Below are 22,507 nucleotides of genomic sequence, written 5' to 3' on the forward strand. Positions count from 1 at the left end.
TGTAAGATTCCACCCAAAACCTGGCTTCACACCTCCTAGGGACTTTCGCCTGTGGGACGGGACTGCACGATTAGATGCATCACTCAACATACGGAAATATTTTGACCTGTCTTCTCAATAACTTCTAGAATTTGATAGCATGTTGATAGAACATGGTGAGATAACTTTGGGTAACTTTCTCGACTCTCATACTCACAGTGATGGACGTGGCAGTTCTGGCACACGTGTAGGATGCAGAGAAAGGGTTCTTGGGGGGGAATCGGCAGGGCCAGGGGCTGGAGTAGGACGGGGAATCGGAGCCACGGGAACGAAGCATTCCTGTTTACTGAGCGGTTTTGCGTTGCTACGGGTACTTTTTTCTCACCCGTGTTCCCCACCTCTCCTGGCCGCGCTCCCCTCCGCACCAATCGCCTGCTCCCCAGTGGACAAGGAAAAAGCCTCTTCTTGCAGATAGAACCGTCGTTACTTGTTGGTACAAACCCTGTGATAATCGTTTGTTACTCAGGTGAACACTATATTATATCAAGAGGGTGACCCCATTATAACGACATTTTCTAAATAAATCAAGACGTGACATTTTAACACAAGCTTTGGGGAAGGGAAATTCAGATAGAAAAACATTGGCGCTTCCAGACGGTTTTTGCTATTTCCGTGGACAGAAGCGAGGACTCTTTTGTGTTGGACGATCTTGAACCATTGCAATATGGTCTCTGAGCTGGTGTGGCGGGCGGTGTGTCACCGCGAGGCCTGTCAGAGTGGGCGGAACATTGCTTGAGTTCCCTTGGATATCGGTCAGTTCCTTTTTGATACTGAACTTTTTTTTTTTCTTTTTTAAATAAAATTCTGTCTTAAGCAGCTCAGCTGGGTAAAAACATACGACTGAGCTTGATAATAACGCAGTCAGAACCTTCTGCAGGATTAGGAGTTTCTCTTTTTTCAAAAAAAGAAAAATATTTCCGCTTTTCCGAGGGCATCTGGGAATCGTGTTTGTTTCTCTCGTCTGGCGTCTGCCGAGTGCAGAGGGCGAAATGGCTCCGGTGGTTAATGACTAATCCCTCTGCGTGACACAGCGCAGGTACTGAATGAACAGTCGCTGCTCCACGCAGCTTCTCGTTGTTGTCCTGGTCCCCTGGGCATGTGGGTTCCTTCCTCACGCTGAGAGGTGAAGCCATTCACTGCAGCCCAGTGAGTCAGCGAGCTTGGTGAGACGTTCCCGTGGGGCTGTAGCCTTTTTTAAGAGAAGGAACTTGAAGAGGTCACCCAGGTGCCAAAATACCCCAAAATTGTCCAAAAAAGAATCATGAGATAAATGAAACATAGGACTTATTACTTTCTAAGAGTAAGATTTCTACAGCTAATATTCTGTTTTATCCTACGTAAGCTGTCCTTAAGGAGACAGTGTATTGTGACAATAATAATAATAATAGCTAACTTGTACGGAAAGCTTTTGTCTTCCAGACGTTGCTTCTATGTACTCTACATGTATCGACTAATTTTACACATCATCTTTCAGTGCCTAGGTGATCACCGGAACAGACTCAAGCTCTGTTAACACACCAGTGTGTGGAATTGTTCCTGTTTCTGTTTATAATAATTATAGGGTCTGTCACATCCGACTCCTGGCGACTCCGAGTGAGGGATGTCCCCACCGCCTCGTCCCCAGCAGCTCTGCTCGGCTCTCGTACACTCATGCGAATGTCGCCTTTATGGAGTCACTCCATCTCATACCTGGTCTTCCTCTTTTCCTGCTGCCTTCTGTTTTTCTCAGCATTGTTGTTTTTTCCCAAAGAGCCCTGCCTTCTCATGTTATGCCCGAGGTAGGACACCTTCAGTCTTGTCATTTTTGCCTCCAGCGATGTTTCAGGCTTCATTTGCTCTGGGACCATTTGTTCGCCTTGCCGGTGGTGGGGCTCTCCTCCAACACCATCATCCGTTTTCCCTCATCAGCCTTCTGCACTGTCAGGATCCGGGACTGCGAGGGTGTGGTTGATCTTAGCCTTCATCTCCAGTGACAGATCTTTGCTCTCGAAAGTACGTGCTGGGGAGCAATCAGCAATTTCTGCCATAGTCCCAGATGTTGGATCATTTTTCCCCCTCCATCCGAAATGCTCACCCCCTCCTCCAGGGTGAGAGCCCTAACGTCCTATTCATTAACTTCCGGTCATTCAGATTCAGATCCTCTGGGGTTGTACAGTCTTCTGTCTCAGGGTTAGACAAGGCTCAGTGGGGTCTGGCAATCTGTTAGTTAAAACAGACATGCTGTCTGCTCCCAGGACCCCTGCGTACCACACTGTTGTAGTTGAGATGGGGACCCTCAAATACCCCTGAGAGAAGTCTTTCTGCTCCCTGTGGTCTCTTGTCCTTTGGGGTCCTGGCTTTGCCTTTTTTGGGGGCAGGGGTGGTGGTTTCTTAACCACACCACATCTGAGGTGGGCATTGGAGAGGATGGGCTTTAGATGTCCACTCCTGGTGAGGGTTTGTGGTCTGGGTATTGTTTTGAGGATGAACAATCATGGCTTTTTATTGGTCAGCCTCATGGCTTCTGCAGAGGTAGAAGTCTCTCAAACCCTTAGTAGGCCTCTAGCCTGTTTGCTCTGATGGTCCCACGTGACTTACCCGCAAAGATCTTGTCTGGACCAGCCTAAAATCTGGTCTTTTAAAGACTGCGATGCCTCGCCATCCCCTTTTCTCCAAATCTGATTGTGGCTCCCTTGGGCCAAATGAAACAGTGGGCTTGGGTGAAAGGCCAGGCCCTGATCATATCTTTGGCACAAGGCTCCTGGGCTGTATATGGTGAAGCAGCTGTCTTATTGCTTGTTGAGGATGCAGGAACAGCCCCATAAGCTCCAACGTAGATGCCGTTGCTGACAGAGAGCCCCTCTCATCAAATCTGTGTTCTTTTCCACCTTCTTAAGACTGGTTACCTCTAGTGGAGGTGGGTTCTCTTTTCACTGAACTTTGCTTAGAGTGTCAAGAGGATTGACAAACACTGACATTTTGAATTTTCAGAGCTATTTCCTATGATGACACAGTTTTTGTCAGATACCTGGTCTACCTCCCAAGATCTAGACGGCCAGGCTGCATGCCAGCGGTTTTGTGAATGGTGAACCCGTGAGACCCTTGTCTTCAACGACTCCTGCCATCCAGGTCCTCCATAGGAGGCCGCATTTTAGTCCTTGTTTCTTGTGGCCTAAAGATTCTTGTGCACAAGATGTAAATACACCCTAGCATACCCCGCGTAGGTACCAGTTTCTAGGTCAGTTCGGATTCGATGCAGCTGTGTGAGAAAGCGGTCCAAAATTAAAGTGGCTTAAACAGGTTTAAAGTTTATTTCTCTCCTGTAAATGAGATGGACCGAGATGGGTGGTCCAGGGCCAGTGTGTGTCCCACAGTGTCAAGGACCCAGGTGAGTTGCTCTGCCACCATCAGCAGGTAGTCCAGGAGGTGACGTAAGCCTTTCTGTTCTCATTTTAGCCAGTGAGCAGGTGAAGGGGATAAAGAAGAACTTGCCTGCATTCCTCATGCACTCTTTCTAATAGTTCCATGTGAGTAATTATGAAGGAGCTCGTTTGGACAGAGTTTTCCAGAAGTGGCTCATGACATTTTTGTTTGTATCTCAGGGCTGGGACCTAGTCACATGACCTTATCTACCAACAAAAGGCTAGGAAATAAATGTGGTCTTTAGATTTAGCATCCATGAATCCAGCTGAACCTAAGGAGAGGAAGGTAGATGTTGGAGGACAATTAGAAGTCTTCGTCACAGATGTGTACTTCCTATTTGTCAGACTGCCCTCACGTAGTGTACACATTATGCTAGCCCCAGTGCCTACAGGATTTAAAATCCTGGGTGGAAATAATTATTCGACTGGTAACACTAGTTTTGTTTTACTGTTTACCCAATGCCATCAGACCTGTTTTTCTTATGTTACTGTAAATCTGGGAGGTTTGGAAATTTCTCTTCGGACAAATATTTCGGAGGATATCACATTTTCTTCTATGACCGCAAACGCAGCTGAGCTGCTGTGACGCCGAGGTGGACGTTCGATCGCTGGGGATGAGAGCGGGCTGGCTGTGAAGCCATGAACTGGCACCACCGTCACCTCCTGCCCCCACCGTCACCTCCTGCCCCCGCCCTGTGAATGCGAAAGCTGTGTTAGTGCTTCCGCAGAGAGCGGAGGGCTCCGGGGAGAGCGAGCAGTAGAGGGAAATATGGGCGTCGCTTGCTGATAACCAAGTCATGGGAATCGAAGGGCCCGTGGGTCTCCACCTCCAAAAATAACAACTGGAAACCACGGAAGTGGACGATACGCCCCCAGTGGTCTGACTCGGCCATGCCACCCCCACCAAGTCTGGTTAAGAGAAGTGATTTCATCCCGTAACCCCTGACATGTGTTTCTGACCGTGCAATGCATTCTGTACTGTGTTGTCAGGGTAACACTGCTTGGATGCAATGCTGATTTTGATAGACTTTAGACTTTTTCTTTCTGTGCTATTTCCTGGTAGGTGTCCCTGTGACCTGTTAGCTCAGCTGGTTGGATGAAGTCCCAAGGGCATGGGTTCAGTACTGTGTCTGGACCAGTGAACTTCACGGTGTTCCATGGTCACGTCCTCCAGCTGCAGACCCAGGAGCTCCCTGCACGTGTGAGCTGTCGGCGGCGGCGGGCTCCGGCGAGGGCTGTGGGTGGGCCTCTGCCGATCTGTCGTCACTGCTGGAGGAGCACGTCAGACGCTCGCCCTGCCCTGGCGTGGTCGTGGTGCTTCCTGGGTAACCTCCTGATCGGCGATGACGGACCCTCTGCTGTGGGGAAAGGCGTTAGGCGAGACCCCAGAGCACAGCAGCTCGGGGTGTCTGAGTGTGCTGACTGCGGAGTCGTCTTTTATTTGACTTTATCTTTTTTGATGACTTATACCAAATCTCCGTTAGATATTGAAATGACTTATGTGTAAAGCTTGTTTATGTTGATTTCCTTTGCGTGCTTGGACATCCGGAAAAAACTGGCCAAGAGAGTGCTGGTTTTTTTTTCTTCGCGAAGAATAATTTATATTATTTAGTAAGTTTGTTTCCCTAACATTGTTTAAGTCCCTTGATTTTTCAGGCTTAGGTTCGCCTTCGTCCTTCACGGAAGAAGCACTGACAGAGTGTCTCGTGTGCCCGGCACTGCGCTAGACCCCAGAGGGAGGATGGTGAGAGGGTGCTGGCCTTGCTCACAGCGCACTGGGGGAGTCGGGTCCCAGTGCACATTTCATTCCTGCAGTTCTCTGCACCCTTCTGGTCTGAGCGCTGGGAGTTCAGGCACAGAGAGGCGGGTTCAGTAGATAGCATGATGCATAGAGAGAAGTAGGCTGGTCAGTGAATGTTTTTGGAGCAGTTACTATGTGTCAGCTGTGCTCCTGATGCCGTAGAGCTCAGTCTGGTAGGGAAAATAACGGAAGTGAGGATGTTAGCACCAACTAGCCCTGTAACGTGGGCAGTGTGACACCCTGGGTTTTGCGTTCCTCAGCTGTGAGACCTGGGGCGGTGGGTGCTCCCCAGGCACCTTTGATTGGGTGATCTTCCTGAGGCAGCATCTTCCAGGCTGCCAGCCTTTCTGTCTCCCAGTGACCTCCAGTGCATTTAGAAGGCTGAAATGGTTTTGTGATTAGCCTCACGATAGTTGATGGGGGTTGGCGGGAGGACAGTTGGCTTTCTACAAGCAAAGGGAAAGAAAGGGAAAAACAAACCCACGAAACAGGTTTTCAAAAAACATTTTGGGGGACATTGCATAGAGGAAGATTGTCACCATTATTTAGGAAAGATGGTATTTTTGCTTCAGAATTGGAGCCGATCCCAGCTTTTCACCTCTGTGCATGCATACCTGGTCAGTTCCAAACATCAATTTACCCCTTTTCTCTTCTGATTCTGCTCCCCTAAGTCAGCCTACTCGGCACCCTCCTCCCCTGAAGAGGCCTGAGAGGACAGAAATTGGGCTGGAACTAATTTAATGGCTGAGTGACCTCACAGTAGAGAAACAGCCGGATCCTAATAGGGGTCTTTGTCTGCATTTCCACCCTGGCTGGTAGCATGCCAGTCAAGAGTCAAGCTAGAGACACAGGTGGAAGCGATTAGACCTGTCATAAAGTTTGAAAAATTGATTCTGGAGGCGAAGTGAATAGATTGAACTTGACAGTGTTGTCCTAGAGATTCTAAGGGAAAATTCTGTAGTTTAATTTGAAATCCCTTGATTATTCATTAGCTTTCCAGATGGCTTTTGTTGATGTTTTACATATTAATGCCTGTATTGTGTTATTGGTGTACTCGTAATGTGCTCATAGGTAATGAGCAAAGAATAAGTACGTGGGTAAGTGTCCCAAATTAATGGGATGTTAGTGTAATTGTGGAATAAAGGGTTTTAAAGAAGTTGATTGCTTTGGAATAATTAACGTGAGCTTTTTTATGGGCCAATTTGGTACTTTTAAAGTGAAAATTATTGGAGAATTTTAAAGAAAGCTGCTTTTTAATGTTTACTTCTAAATTAAGGTTTAGACTATAACTCCAGCCTTTGACTCTGGTGGTTATGACTACAGGGTTATTCTGGCAAGCTCTCCATCAAATGCTTTTTTTAGGGTCTCCGTTCGGCACCTGATTAGGTTAACCGTTCCCACGCCAGCCTCCTGGAATTGAATTATGAAGTGGCCTGTTGTTCTCCAGGGGTCCTCCCCATTAATTTTCTGTGTTCTAGGATGTTTACTTTTCCATTTTGTAACTGGTTTTCAGAAGTTGGGTGAACCATTTTGTGATGGTTACAGTGTGTTCTATTTAGATGGCATTTTCAGCTCTTTGTCAACGTCGGACAATGTTCAACTCTTGGTCAACCTGGAAGGTCCCACGTTTTCCCGTACAGAAGCGTGAGAGTGAATGCAGCCGCCAAGGCCATGCCGGGCGAGTGGCGAAGCCGCCCCGCGGTGGCCGGTTCTGCTGTGCTCGAGGCGGTGGACACACGTCCTCTGGCGCCCTCTTCCAGATCGGCTGCCCGGTCTTTTACGTGTTCTCAGTGGTGGTGGTCGTGATCTTTGAGGGTATTCCTGACTTTTCGAGAAAAAAAAAGAAAAACAACACTAGATACTCAAGTCAGGTATCCATCGTGGGAAGTATTCGCAGAAACTGCGAGGTTCCCATATTCACTCGTTTCGCATTGGCGAGGATCGAATGTCTCGGTTTGACCCAGGGGTTAGGTCGTGGGGTGGGGCACTGCCGTCTTTATGTTTAGTCGGGATTGTATTTACTCGGCATGCCAGTTCTGCCTTGTACTACATGAGCGTGGGGCAAATCGGTTACCTTTCAGACCTCCATCTCCTTGTCTGTATGATGTAGCTGGTTAAGAGTCTCTGGCCTTTTTTCCTTTTTAAATTCAATCAGCTGATGTCTCTTCAGCACCAGCCACATGCAAGACTCTGCACTAGGCTCTGGGACCCAGTGGCGAATACGGCAGATGGGGACCTCTCCTCCAGGTGCCTGCATCCACTCCAGGACAGGGCGAGGACGTATCGAAATATGTCTGCAACGCTCTTAGCACGTCGCTCATATTTATAGGACTCACGTCATTATTTTAACTTTGGGTGTGATTCTTTCTTTTTGACCTTCACGGTGAATTCTTCAACGGCAGTGCCCCTGAGTGTCCATGAAGCAAATCAGCATTGTCTTTGTTCAGTGTGTTTTGTTGGGGTAGACTTGTTGAAGATTTTGACAGCTTTTTCTTGTTATAACTAGAAGCATGATGGCTCATCGCTGGCTATCATTTTGCCAAAAAATATGGTGTTTTAGTCCAGCTTTTCTTGGAAGATGAGAAAACATAGTTTATGTTTGTGTTTCCCTTAAAATATGTGAATCTAGTTCTCTGTTTTTTATCAGACTTCCTCTTTAAAAATCTTAACGCTTTATCATTTTCGTAGGTGACAAGTCACTTTGAAAGAGCCAGATCTTCCACTGTTTGGACATTTTTATTAGTCCACATCTTCCTAGAGATCCCTCAACCTTTGTGCCAGTCAAAATGCATGGGTTCGATCTTGCTTTATTTTCTCGAATTTCTTTAAACATCTCAGATATTTATTACTCTGTGGAACTACTTGATTGTGTACTATATCTGATATTTAGTATACAATTTGTCAAATGCCTCTGTTATATTAAAACAAGTAATAAAGGGACGTAAAGGTAATAAAGCAAGGTTTAGGGCTAGAGAAGGCAGTCAAAAAGATGGTGACAGGGAGTTCTCTAAATGTTTTTCTCTCCAGTTCTGATTTATCTTAGCGAGAAAGCTGAGTGCCAACTGTAGTTTAGGAGCGAGCTGCGTCCTCCGATGGTTGAGGATATTTTCACTCTAGTTATAGAATTCAAAAGAGTCACTTCTTAGCAGCAGGGCCATTTAAACGACCTCGGAGTACCCAGAGTGAGCTGATTAGAAATTTGGCTTGCACTGGGCAAGGCAGTGTGCGATATACTGACAGCAGGTCTTGGAGTGTCATTAGCTACTGGCCTGGGGCAGATTCCAGGACTTCTCATCTTAGATGGGCAAGCCGTAGAGATGCCCACGCATAGGAATGCCACTCATCGTAGGAGTCACAGGGAATCGTGAACGGTAAAGCCCTTGGCGCCATCTCCGACATGGAGCAGGTGGTCGGTGAATGCTGGTTTTATCTCCTCTTTGCCTGTCCACTGAGACAGGTGCTTTCCCCAGGTGGAGGCCGCTGATGGCCACGTGTGCAGAAACGGCAAAAATGAAGCTCGAGGATGTGTTCCAAGATTCTAACGCAGTGAGAAATGTACAGTAAGGAAATAGGATTTCTAACACTCGGTTACGTGACACCACGAATGGACCTTGAGGATATTGTGCTAAGTGAAAAAGTCAGACAGAGAAGGATAAGTACTGTATGATATTATTTGTATGTGGAATCTAAAAACTCCGTGGAAACAGTAAAATGGTCATTACTAGAGGATGGGGGGAAGGGGAATAGAACAGACGTCGTTTAAGGCACAGACTTGCAGGGCGTTGTACAGGCACACCTAAGAGAGAATGCGGGTTCGCGTCCGGAACACCGCAGTCAAGCGAATGTCGCAATAAAGAGTCGCGAATCTTTTGGTTTCCCGGTGCCTATGAAGTTATGTTTACACTAAACTCGAGTCTATTAAGTGCAAATGCATTATGTCCAATAAAACAATGTAACCTTTTTGCTGCCGGAGGGTCTTGCCTCAATGTTGATGAAAACGCAGTATCTGTAAAGCGTAATTAAGCAAAGCTTAATAGAATGGGCTATACCTAAAATTAGGTCCTGGAGCTCTAATACCCAGTATAGTGAATATGGACAACAGTATCGTATTGGAATCATCAGACTTGTTAAGGGACAATCTAACCACTAAAAAGAAATGATAATTATGTAATGCGATTGAGGTGCCAATTATTACTACAATGGTAATTTTATTATAACATGTAAATGTATCAAAATAACATCTACACTTTAAATTTATGCAGTGTTATATATCAAATACATTTCAATTAAAAAGCACTTCTCTAAATGCACAAAAATCCATTTGGGTTTATGAATGAGCATTAATTTCTAAGTGGAAAAATGTTAAATATTCTTAGAATTTAGTGTTCACGATGATTCAAGTATGATCACTCACCTGTATACACAGACAAGTGGTGAGGGTAGATACTGAGCTCTGGGTTAAAAAAAAAAAAGCGTTAGGTACAAATCTTTCTATGCGTTGGATGATCGAGCAGATATTTTCCCTTCGCCATACTCAGCTTCCCTTCCCCCATTTCCATTTCTCCCCTGACTGCTTTGGGACTCACTCAGAAGAACTTCTGTTTTTCTTTTAAATAAAACACTTACCTGCTTTGGAGGTGAGGGCTGATTTGCTTTCATCTGCCCCTTTAAGATCTTTTACACACCTACCTTTTGGCCAAACACACTCAGAGCTCTGAAATACCCTAGTTTCTGCTTTTTGTTTTGGAGAGAAGCATGTTCTGTTTCTGCATGAGGGGTATTCCGTCACTCTGAGATCTCAAACGCCACATTTTTCCTGCATTGCACAAGGAGTCGAGTCATTCATCATTTTCATTCTTTGTCTGGTTCTCCCACAAGAGTATTCAAATTAGCGAGCAGGAAAATGATGAAGTCATTGCCTGGAAGAGAAGCATTTTCCTGGGATGTGGGAAGGGGAGAGGAGACGAGCCGAAGGAATCGTGGAGAGATCTGTACCTATGTCTTTTCCTGCCCTTGGATTTCGGAGGTCACCTGGGTGCTCATACAGTTTTTGCGGTTTAAAATTGGATAATCTGTGGGAATAGAATTTACCTAAAAATGACACTGCACAGTGGAGTGGCGGTGTTGATGACCCTGGAAGCTTAGGCTATAACTTGATCTGTGCCTTTCTGACATACCAGCTGTGTGATGTTGGGCGACTCATCCACCCTCGCTGGGCCTGTGTCCTCATCTGTAGAACAAGAGGGTTGAACTAGACCTGTGGCTTAATTATTTAAAGCAATAAAGCCCCTTTTCAAATGAAGCACCCGCTGTAAAAATGGGGCTGGAGGCCTTCTCAGAGCCCAGGTTCCGCAGGGCGTGGGCGTCAAGACCACTGGCCAGGGGTGACCGACGTCCTTCCAACTAAGACCCTCTGGCTGTGCTGACTGGGGACAGTTATATCTTAAGGGCTGACTGATTGGCTGGACTCTTTCTTTTTTTTTTTCTTTTCTTTTCTTTTTTTTTCAATGAAGTTGAAACTGTATTTATACTAAATGTAGGACAAAAAAAAAATAGAGAAGCGGTAGTCGGGAAGGGCCACAGCACTGACCCACAGCGGCGAGACCCGGGATGTTCGCCTTCGGGAATCAGGCCAGCTGTTTCCCTGACGTGACTTTCACACGTTCCAGGTCTTCCACCGGGCTGAAGGGGCCGTGGAGCTTCCTCCAGCCCACGATGAGCTGGGCCTTGTTTTGGCCAATGCGCTGCAGGCTGCGCAGATACCAGGCTGAGCTTTCGTGAAGCAGATCGAATGTTGTCTGACACCCACAGACCAGTAGCTCTGGGCTGATCCGTAGCTCACAACAGTCCTCAGCCTTCTCCAGCGGCTCCGAGCCATCTGGGCACTCCAGCTTTCTCTTGCAGCTTTTCTTCAGGGTACGGATGTCGGCATTTGGGGATGCTGCCTGCTCCTGTCTTAGTTGTAGGGGCATCTCCACAGCCTTCTCGAGGGGCTTAGTGACCATGACTATGCGGCGGGCCAAGGGTCGGAGCATCGTGGGAGAGCAGTTCTCTTTCGGGTCCACAGCTTCCTGGGCCAGCACCTTGGCTTCCAGTTCTTTTTGCTTTATCTTAAGCCTTTCACTCTTCCAATCCTTTTCCTCCACTGTCTTCATGAGCACCATCCACTCTTGTCTTGGGGTGCTCAGCAGAGGGGTCCCCTGGGTTCCCCGGGAGCCCAGCAAATGGTCCAAGCTCAGGAGGCGCTCCAGCATGGCCGGGTCCATGCTACTTAGCTTCTGTAGGGGGCTGAATTTCTGGGAGGCAGAAGCTAGAAGTGCGGGGGGCTCAGGATTTCCAATCTCCTCTTCCTCAGGGCCTCGAGTTTTCTTTGCCTCTGAAGGACCTAGCTGTCCTTTCTGAGACAGTTTAACAGGTGCCAAGACATGAAGCTGCAGGCTCTCACTGGTAGAAGGTCGATTGATCACCTCCTTGCACCTGGCAGCAAAGTCGAGTGCAGGGACTGTGTCTAGGTAGAAGCCTCTCTCGGGGGCAGTGTTGGCACTGAGGATGCTGTGGACTGAGCCACGCGGAGAGTCCTGCGACAGGTGAGGCAGGCCCTCGTTCTGCGCATCCACCACCTTGCCCAGCACAAAGAGGGAGGTGTCGAAGGCTCTGTTCTCCTCTCCTTCAGCCGCAGGCCCTTGTCGCTCACGTGTCTGTTGTCCCCCGCCCGAGGCAGCCAAATCAGTCAGGTAGAGTTTCCCTTCCCGCTGGCGAAATGGGGCCAGACGTTCCCGCTGATCCACCTTAACCAAAAGCGCCGCATGACTGCAAAAGGCACGCTGGTCGGGCCGGGTCGCTCCTACAGTCCGCTTTCGACTGGCTGGGAGGACGTGCCGCTCAAAATCAGCAAAGCTAGTGATTGGCTTCTGTGTGAGGCCTGGAATCGGGATGTTTCCTCGACAGTCTCCTCTGCTCACCAGGTCTCCTGGAGCAGGGTCTTTTCCTGGTCGATCTCTAAGTAAGAGGTAGTGACGGAGAGGATCCGTGGCCGACCCTCAGCGCCCTCCTCCCTTGTGAGCTTAGGAGGTCCACGAGAGCCTGGGGAATCACTCCATGTTGCTCTGAGCTGCCCAGCATTGTGTGCGTCTTCCCTGCCCCTGTGGGCCCATGGGCGGCAAGCAGGCTGGCATTCTGCCCTTCCAGCAAGTACCTTAAGATAGGCCGTACTAATCCTGCGTAGATGTCCTGCCGAGAGCTCCTCTCCCCATAGGAGGCATCACACTGGTATTTGAGAGTCTCCTGGTGGTTCCTGCAGTTGGCGATCTCTAGAGAACAGCTGTCCAGGTCCCGTACACACAGGGTCTCGTTTGCTCCGGCTGTTTCGTCTACAAATGGCCTCGGTCGCGCAGCCGCCCTCGCTCTAGCTGGAGGTGGCCGCCGGCCAGCTCCCATGTTGCTTAGCCGACAACGAGCAGGTCCTGAGGGAGCAGCCACCGTCTCGCCTCGCCTCAGCCGCACCGAGCCCCCTGCTCCATTCCTGGACTATTTCTTTTTTATACCTTCCCTCGTTCCAAGAGGATTTAAAGCAATGGGGATTTAAGCTTATCTGTTCCGGTGTAGGTTCTTTCTACCTCTTGTGCAATCAAAATGGAATACGACATGTTTCTTGGTTGTTAGGTGTCATTTGAAAGCTGTACGCACATTATTTATAAAACTCAGCACTGTTCAGAGTTCTGTGACTTCTCCAGACTAACAGTAATGAGGGCCGAGTAACTGGTTCCTTCTGGAACCCAGGGACACCTATGCGGGCCCCATGCTTCTGTTACGCTAATAAGCAGCTGTTGTCTTGAGGGAGGGGTCATGATCCAGGTGGTTATTCAGATATCTCCCAGGAGAGATGAATGATATGTGAGAGGAACAATCTCTGCAGGAAGAGCTTCCACCTCAAATACTCAGAATCCAGTAGAGGGTGATACCTTGGAGTACACTCAGCCGCCGTGGGGAACGCCCTCGTTCCTAGAACCCTGAGTGTCCTGGGAGGGCGAAGAGGGGGAGGGTGAAGAGGGTCGAGAGGCAGCGGGTTGCAGGAGGCGGGGGTTGGGAGTTCGGGCCGATATGTAATATCTTGCATGAGGTCTTGGCCAGCATTTTAGTTCTTGGGGTTGCAGTGAAGCTTGCTGGGCTCGTTAACCGAGGGAGCGTAGAATTCTCGGTGGAGTGAATGCGAGTCTGGTTGTGTTGGCTTGGTCATTGGTGGAGAGTTTGAGGTTGAGGATTTATGCAAGTTACAGCTTTCTCCCTGCTTTCCTGGAGTTTTTATTTGTAACCTTTCAGTATCCTTCCTACTTCTGAAAATATCCTGTGGCACCTTCTTTTTTCTCAACTTAAACAAAATGAAATGTAGTTTGATTTGTTACATTCTGTGGTATCTGTGGGGTAACACAGTAGGAGAAGCTTGCCAACCAGGATTCCGATGTGGAGCTTGTCTTACAAGAATCTGTTTTTGTTTTTGTAGTTTTTGATTTTTGCCTCCACTTCTGTTCTTTTTATGTAAAGTATAAGGGCCTCCCACCTGTTCACAGTCATCAGAGGCCTTCTTGGAGGTTTCGCCCGAGACCAGTGGAGATAGAGCACCATTATGATTTCACTTTTTTTTTTTAATGTGGTGTCTGCAAAATTGTCATGCAGCAGACCCAAAATTTCCAGCACAATGTTTTCATAATTGGGTTAGAATGAAGGATTTCACATCTGCTAAACCCCAAATCAGATAAACAGCACGTACCAGAAGTCTCATAGCCTCTGAAATATGCGAGGTGCCTACAAGGCCAGTCACCCCCTAGTGCCCAGATGTCCTCTGCACTGTGTGGGTGTGTCCGGGCACCCAGGTGGTGAGCAACTTCGTTCAGCTGACAAATATTTATTGAGCTCTTGTAACTCGAGGTAGCTCGTTACAATTATGTTAGGAGAGCACCCTCTCCCCTGGATGGGTCCTTGTCACCTGTTCCATTCCAAAAAAGAAATCTGGGCATGGATCCCAATAGAGGAAATTTAACTTACTCCCAAATGATAGTTAAGATCAGTTAATTAGTTAAGATGGATATTTATGGCCTCCTTTACCTCCATAATCTCTTCTCTGAGCATCTCCAGTAATAAACATTTTTTCACATCCCCATATTCGAGGTCAGAACTTTAGGTCCGAAGGACCAAAAGGATTGATGTAAAGCCAGTTGGGGCATATAAAACTACTCAAATTTATTTTTCTCAAAATAGTTTTCAATTTTAGGAAGATTCTTGTCAGTTATAGGAAACTTGGAAATGTAGCAATGAATAAAAAGGAAATGAAAACTATAACCCTACCACTTATAAAAGATCATGTTAATCTTTTGGTGTATTTCCTTCTAGTCTTTTTTCCTCCTGTACAACATATGTAAACTTCTGATTGTATTATATATGAAACTGAAGAGGAATTTTCATTTAAAAAAGGCTAATCAGCTCTCTGTTCTGCTTCTGTAAATATGCTTGCTGCATGGGCTGTACTTGAAATTGACTAAAGACTCACCTTCCCTTTGCTTGTTCTGTCTAAGCAACAAATGTAACTCTTTGTGCCCCCTAGCAATCCCTGAGCTTTGTAGCACTTTGTAACTGCTGGTAGCCCATAGCAACTCCCGCTGCTTTGTAGCGGCCTGAGTTCAAATTACCCAATCAGGCCATGCTGAAATGGTCTATGTAAGGAATGTTGCAACTGAGCTCCGGGCCCAGAGCACTAGCTCTTCTAGGTCAGCGGGCATAATAAACCTGAGTTCTCCAACTCTCCGAATGCTGCTTGGTTTCTCGTTGGTCTGATTTTGGATCTTTTCCGCAACAAAACAAGCACTTCAAATGATTTGCTAAAAACACTTCTTTTATTAGGTGCATGTAGTTTGACCATAACTTATTTAAGCAATTTCCTGTGAATGCAATCTTGTAATTTCCAATATCCAGTACCAATTATCAATACTAAGTATATATATTTTTTGAGATAGCAGTTCTGTATAATTCTTTAGTGACCCCATTACAATATTTTTTCTAGAAGATAATTGGAAAATTATAAAACAAGCAGACCTTGATAGAACAGGATGAAGCTAATAATATTTGTCATTATTTATAATATTTCATATTATTTTAATCACTATTACACAGTTATCTCACATTATTTCATCCTTTGTCCAGAGAGATGTCATGCCTTAATCCTAATAGTTAACACTAATTCGGTGTTTACTACGTGGCAGGTACTGTGCGTTATGTGTATTTTTCCCATTCAGTCTTTACCGAAACCCCATGAGACAGGTACCTTTATAGTTCCTGTTTTAAGAGATGAGGGCACTATCGCTTAGACAGTTAAAATAGCTTGACCAGAGCCACATAAAGCGTTAAATGGTAGAAGCAGCATTAGAAAGATTTGTTGTCTCAAGAGCCTTCTTTAGCCCCTAATGCTATACTATCTTCAACAGATGCTTTGCTGAAATCCTAATACACTATATCCTCCGTACTTCCAACGTTTTCTTATGTTAATCTTGTTACAAAAAGAAGTCAGGTTAGCTGACACATCTCATTCTTAAGTTTTAAATAAGGTACGTGCTGGAAAGAACTATAATGGGAATCCTAAGTTAAAGTCCTAGTTCTTGAGTTTACTAGCAGGACAAGTTACATAACTTGTTTGTTCCTCTGTACTATTGTCTGCAAAATATGGACAGTTAGTACCTGTATTAATGGGTCATGATCTGGATTAAATATAAAAGTGTATAAGAAAGTACCAGTATAGTTCCTGTACTGTATGGTGCTCATTAGTAGTATTTTTCTTATTTCCTTGAATTTCAGCTGGGATAGGACATCTTTAGGTAGTACAATTTCCTTTGAAAATTAGAATGGCATATTTGCTTTAGCTTGTCTAGTTCACAGTAATCTTTCAGAGATGAGCCATAATAAATTTAATTATATTTCCCCATGTTCTCAAGTTCCGTAAACTTGAAAATAGATCAACAATATTTATTTAGTTTGGAGAAGAGAGAAGATGATCGAAAAAATAAATCGAGGCTCAAGAACCTGTGGGATGATATCAAAATGTCTAGTGTGTGTATAATTGGACTCTCAGAAGAAGAAGAAGAGAGAATGGGTCAGAAAAAACTATTTGAGGAATTAATGGCTAAAACATCCCCCAACTTGGAGAAAGACATACATTGATAGGTTCAAGAACCTTAGCAAACCCCTAACGAATAAATATAATGAAAATAGACCTTGGCACATCCATAGTCAGACTGTTAAAGACCGAAGATAAGGGGACAATATTGAAAGTAACCAGAGGAAAACACCACTTTACGGACACTACGGATTGAAGGGCCACGGCTTTCTCATCATAAATTATGGAAGTTAGAAGAGAGTGAACAACATTTTTAAAAGGCTCAAAGAAAAAAAAAAAAAACAAACTTGTCAGCCCAGAATTCTATACCCAGCAAAAATATGCTTCAACAACGAAGGTAAAATACATTTTCAGATAAAAGAACACTAAGACAAGTTGTCATACTGCAGATCTGCTGGGAAGAAATGCCAAAGGGTGTTCCAAAAGGTGATGAGAAATCACCAGATGGAAACTTGGATTTTTAGGAAGGAATGAAACGACAAATATCTGAAAGTTAAAATACTTTCTCCCACTTTATTTCCTTAAAATATATGACTGTTGAAAGCAAAAATTATAACATTGTCTTGCATAATCCTGTGTTTGTTGATGTAATACATATGACAACTAGCATAAAGGACAGTGGAGAGGCGGTAGATTGACCTATATGAGCACAATATTTCAATATCTGATGTGAAATGGTATAATATAAACTCAGTTGATGTATAAACTAAGCATATGTATTTTAATCTCTAATCACTAAAAACATAAGGCAATAGATGAACTAAAATATCCAAATAGTCCAAAAGAAGACAGAAAAAAGGAACTGAGAAACAAAAAATAGAAAGAAAAAAACAAAAATGAACAGAATGATAGACCAGATTTTGCCTTACTAATAATTACAGTAAACGATAATGGACTAAGCACTGTAGTTAAAAGGCAGAGAATGTCAGAATGGGCATGTATATATGTACACAAAACAAGACCTGAGTATATGTTCTCTTTAAGACACATTTTAGTTATAAAGACACAGATAGGTTAAAAGTAAAAGGATTTATCATGCAAACAATAAGCTTAAGAAGGCTGCAGTGACTTTAACATGCAATACAGTAGACTTCAAGACAAAGAATTGCAAAAGGTAAAGAGGGGTTATTTCATAATGATAAAAAGTTAAGCCCATTGAGAAGATATAATTATTATAGATGTGTATTTACCTAACATGAGAAATTAGAAAATATTTTGAAATTAAAGATTATCTAAATAAATTGAGATACTGTGATTGTGGATCAGAAGACTCAATAATAAGATTTCTGTTTGCTTTAAATTGACTTCTGGGTTCAATTTAAGTTCAGTTAAAACCACAGCAAGAGTTTTAGTAGAAACATATAAGCTTATTCTGAAAGTTACTTAGAATTTACATAAAAATGGAAGAGTCTTACAGTAGAGAAATAATTTTGAACAAGAACAAAGTTGGAAAAGTCGTATTACTCAACTTTAAGACTTGCTCAAGTACTGTGATAATCAAAGCTGTCTGGGATTGATATGAACAAAAAATTGATCAGTGGAACAGAATATCTAGAAATAGACCTGCCTTCAGTTGGCCATTCGATTTTTGAGACAGGTGTTACAGCATTCTAGTGGAGAAAGGAAAGTCAAGAAATGGCCCTGGAATAACTAGGTATATGCTCCATATAGGAACGTAAATGAATCTTCACCCCTACCTCAACTCATATGCTAAAACTGATTTGAGATGGATCGTAGACCTAAATATAAAAGCTAAAATTATAATGCTTCTAATGGAAAATAGGGTATCTTCATGACTTGGGAGTAGGCAAAGTTTTCATAAACAGGATACAGAAAGCAATAACCGTAAAAGAAAAAATCGATAAATTTTTAGACTTCCTAAAAATTAAAATATTCTGCATATCAAAAGATACCAATTTGAAAAATGAATAGACAAGCCACACACTGGGAGAGAATGTTTGCAAAATGTATACTGACAAAAACTGGTATCTATGATATATCAAGAACTTCTACAACTCAGTAGTAAAATGACAAATAGCCCAATTAAAACATATGACCAACACTTCATAAAATAAGAGTGCTAGCAACCAAACAAGCGCACAAAAAGGTCCTTAACAGTTACCATCTTCAGGAGAATACAGATTAAAACTACAACGAAATACTACTGCACACCTACTAGATTAGCTGAAAAGAAGAAGCCTGACCCCACCAAATATTAGTGAGGATGGGGAACAACTACAGTTCCCAAACATCGTCGTTGGTGAGAGTGTAAAACGGTACAACCATTTTGAAAAAAACAGTGTGGCATTTTCTTATAAAAGTAAACATGTACCTCCCTTCCAACCCATCAATCCTACTCAGAATTATTTACCCAAAATAAATGAAAATATGTGTCTCTACAAGGACTCGTACCTCATTGTTGATAGCAGCTTTATTTGCAATAGCCAAAATCTGGAAACGACCCAGGTGTCCATCAACAGGTGAATAGATACATGTAGCGATTCATACCTCGGACACAGCTGAGCAATAAAAAGGAATGAACTTCCTGAAACCTCCAACAACTTGTACAAACCTCCACAACTTTACGCAGAGTGAAAAGAGCTTTCCACAAAATAGTGCATACTGTATGGTTCCATTTTATGAAGTTTTGGAACAGGCCTATCTGACTACGGTGGGAGGAAATCAGAATGGTCATCTCTGGGGGTAGGGGTGGAGGTCCAGGAAAGGGCCATGATGAACCTTCTGAGTGATAATGTTTTTTATTTTTGATAGGGGTTTTGGTAACACAAGTGAATACATTTGTCAAAATCTGGAGCTCTTAGGATAACACCACAGGTAAATTTTACATAAATACTAAAATATTGAACTCTAGTTAAATGATATTCAGGCTTCAGTATTAAGGGAGAGAATACTGTACTTTATGTTGAAGTGCATAAAGCAATAAGCAGATCGATTGATGGATTGGTAGATATGTACTGAAGCAAATACAATAGAATATTAATGTTAGAATTTAGGTGATGGGTAATTTCACTGTCAAATTCACCCTTGCTATAATGTGTTAGTATTTTTATAAGTAATCAGCTGTGGAAGATTTTAAAAAATAAGTATGATAGTATATTTAAAATAAATTTAAATTTACAAAAATTGGATTTCTGTCGTCTTTTGGTAGGCCTGGTCGTATATGGATGTGAAGGCTACATCATAAAGGGATGGTCTTTCTTTTACTGAAGTGCACAGTTTTCTCTCCCTCCCTGAACAGAACAGCGTGAAGTATATGAAAAGTATTAAGTTCAAACTGAAGTGTTACTTTCGGTGACTTGCTGGATTATTTACTCCTTAGGTATTGGGTATTCTGAGTACTAAAATTTAAAACAAAAATCACAGTCTGTATTCTCGTTTTCTGAAATCCCAGCGGCCTAATTGCTCTTTATTTATGCCCCTAGTGAAAATATTTTAAAAATCTAAATTTGTCTGCACGTAAAGTTTTCATTTCTCACACCTCATATCGTCCAGCCTGCTGTCGGGGCCTTTACAAGTGTGTGTGGACTGGAGGCTCCCTGCTGGGCACAGGCCCAGGGTTGCAGCAAAGTGTTCTGCTTCCCGTTAAAAAGAAGAGACGTAATTAGCAGCATTCTCATTATTTAAAGCATTTTTGTTGCTGTATATTCTGATGGAACCGATGTGATTTTACTTCATAATTGCTCAAAGGAGCCTCTCTGAGGTTGGGGCAGGAGGCAGGCGCCAAAATCTCTTTCTCTTAAGGTGCTGTTTTTCAGACCCTTCTGCCCAGGTTCTTTGCAGCAGTCATGGTGGACCTGTGAGCAGTTAGCTGTCTTCTTTTAGAGTTTGGAGTTTAGGCTTTGATGGCTCTGCCTCCTCATTTTATTGATCATTCTTCCTGTTAACTAGTCTTTAAGATAGTTTTTCTAATACGATATTTTTTCCTGAAGCACTCCACCCGCAAGACTTCCCATTGACACATTCCACTACGGTTCCTTGTCAGTGACCTCCGGTAAGAAGACGGAGTTGAAAATCCTCCTATCTCCAAATTTAACAAATTTACCAATAACCAATGGAATGATGATATAGGTAGTGATGCGGCTTCTTTCTCTTTATTGATAACCTAGTTTTTAAATTATGAATGAATGACTATCTGGGAAGATATTTTAGGAAATGGGGAGGAGAAATGTGCTCATATAGGTGAAAAATCACTGTAATAACTAATCAAAATAATGAGTTAATTGCTTATTACTGTGAGAGCGACTGTCAAGAACGGTGTATGGGGCCCGCTGATGAGAACTCGCGCATACTTCTCTCCGACTCCTCCCCAGGCCCCTCTGTGGTAATAAGAAGGTAAAGTGTGGCTGGGGAGACGCAGTGGCCCAGACACGTGGTCCTCGGCGGAGCTGCCGGCGGAGCTGCCGGGTTTGCGAGCAGGCGGGTGGCGACCTGGCTGTGCTCTTGCCGCAGAGCTGGGGCGAAAAACAAGCAGCCACATCTTGCCCCTGTCAGCCTTTCAGGATCAACGTCTGAAGTCCCTTCGATGAAAAACATGCGCCTTGGTGTGGAATTCATTTTTAAATTGCAGCAACGACTTTTACTCTTCAGATCCTTTGCAGTTTGGGGGTGCGATAGCTGGGGTTCACAGGTTTTGTTTGAGAAGTGGTTCTCTGCTGTTCCCAGCCCTGTCCCACTCCTAGGACACTGCTAAGCAATGGTCGAGGGTCTCTCCAGAAATTAAGTGCCCCGATTGTTCATAAAATGATCCTGGGTGGGAAGTATGTCAGATGTCATCCCTGAGGTAGTGTGGAAGTTCTGAGAGCAAGGTTTTAACTCGGCTGATATAAACCCAACATTAGGGGTGTCAGCAAATATAAAGGGACAGATTAACAAAATAAGGATATGGCTTCAGAGGGAACTTTCTTATGGGTGGAGAATTTAATAGGTCTAAGTGAATCTGGTAAAGATGAGAATTATCCAAAGGTAAATTTTTTTTTCCTCTGAGAATCATGAAACTTCTTAAGCACGTCTTATACTCTCGCAGTGCTTTTTTAAAAGAAAAAGATGCTTTGAAGACACACAATACAGTTCGCATGGGTCGTCTGTAGGAAAAAATGAGATTTGAAAATGAAAATCTCTTTTCTGGCATAGCAAGAGACCACTGAAGGAAACTCCTGTAAAATTAAATATCTTCTTCATAATAAATGGTCTCAGATTATTAAAAAAAAAAAAAAAAGTTGTAATTTTTCCGTTAGAACATTCCAGCTGAGGCTTGACTCTGGGGAGTTCGAACTCAGACACAGCCTATCCAGTCTCTTGAGTTTTCACGGAAAGAAACTGAAGCCCGGCGTGAGGAAGTGAGACCGGAGACTGAGGTGGGCACCCGCGGTGCTTCGCCCCCGCTGCCAGCCAAGCCCAGTGCTCTCCAGGTCTGGAGAACCCGAAGTGGAGGTGCACTGTCCACGACCCCGTGAGACAGGGTTCTCTCGCTGTGCTAGACGATTGTTTTGTCCCGTTTGGAGGGTCTGGGTGGCAAGCAGGCAAACAGTGTTCTCTCGATCCCTTTTTTTCCTTCCCAGTTTTTATTTCGGTTGTCATTTTCTTTCTACCTCGTGGAAGGACACATTGACTAGAATTGCATTAGAATCAAAATACAAGCTCAATGTGACATTTAGAGGAGTAGTGGAATCGGTAGTCAAAATCATAAAACCCTATAGATTATCAGCTTTCAGTTATACAGGTAATGCATGAACAGTTTTTTCCTTTCATAAAATTAAAAATTACACCTAATTTTAATGTTCACCCCAATCTTGTGTCTCTCCTTTGCCCCCACCCTTCCCATTCTTCATTCCTACCTCTGCACTCACCGTCGGGTGGTTGATCTTTCTTCTTCAAGGACCTTTTTATATAGAATTATATAACAGGTGTTTTAGTGTATGTTTCTGTATTGGAATAGAAGTTGCTAAATAGCAAGAGACCCAGCAATACTTTGGCTTTAAAAGAGAGTCATGTAGGTCTCATGTGATAGTCCAGGATAAGGAGTCTAGGTCACTGGACAGCCGTGTCCTTAACCTGTGGCTTCCTAGGTAGTCTGGTCATTGCCGT

At 44.1% G+C, this 22,507-nt stretch overlaps 2 protein-coding genes across 8 annotated transcripts in view; one reads left to right on the forward strand and one right to left on the reverse strand.

Moving 5' to 3' along the window:
* Positions 1–22,507, forward strand: part of HLCS (holocarboxylase synthetase) — a 178,256-nt gene that overhangs the window by 55,309 nt on the left and 100,440 nt on the right. The window lies entirely within an intron of this gene.
* On the reverse strand, positions 10,239–15,803 carry LOC112483774 (kinesin-like protein KIF22). Its single transcript, XM_025050181.1, is given in 3 exon segments — positions 10,239–12,226; positions 12,229–12,306; positions 12,309–15,803. Coding segments are annotated over 3 exon segments (1,908 nt in total). The 5' UTR covers positions 12,679–15,803; the 3' UTR covers positions 10,239–10,766.

The sequence above is a fragment of the Pteropus alecto genome, unplaced genomic scaffold (assembly GCF_000325575.1).
Source record: "Pteropus alecto unplaced genomic scaffold, ASM32557v1 scaffold97, whole genome shotgun sequence".
NCBI lineage: Eukaryota > Metazoa > Chordata > Mammalia > Chiroptera > Pteropodidae > Pteropus > Pteropus alecto.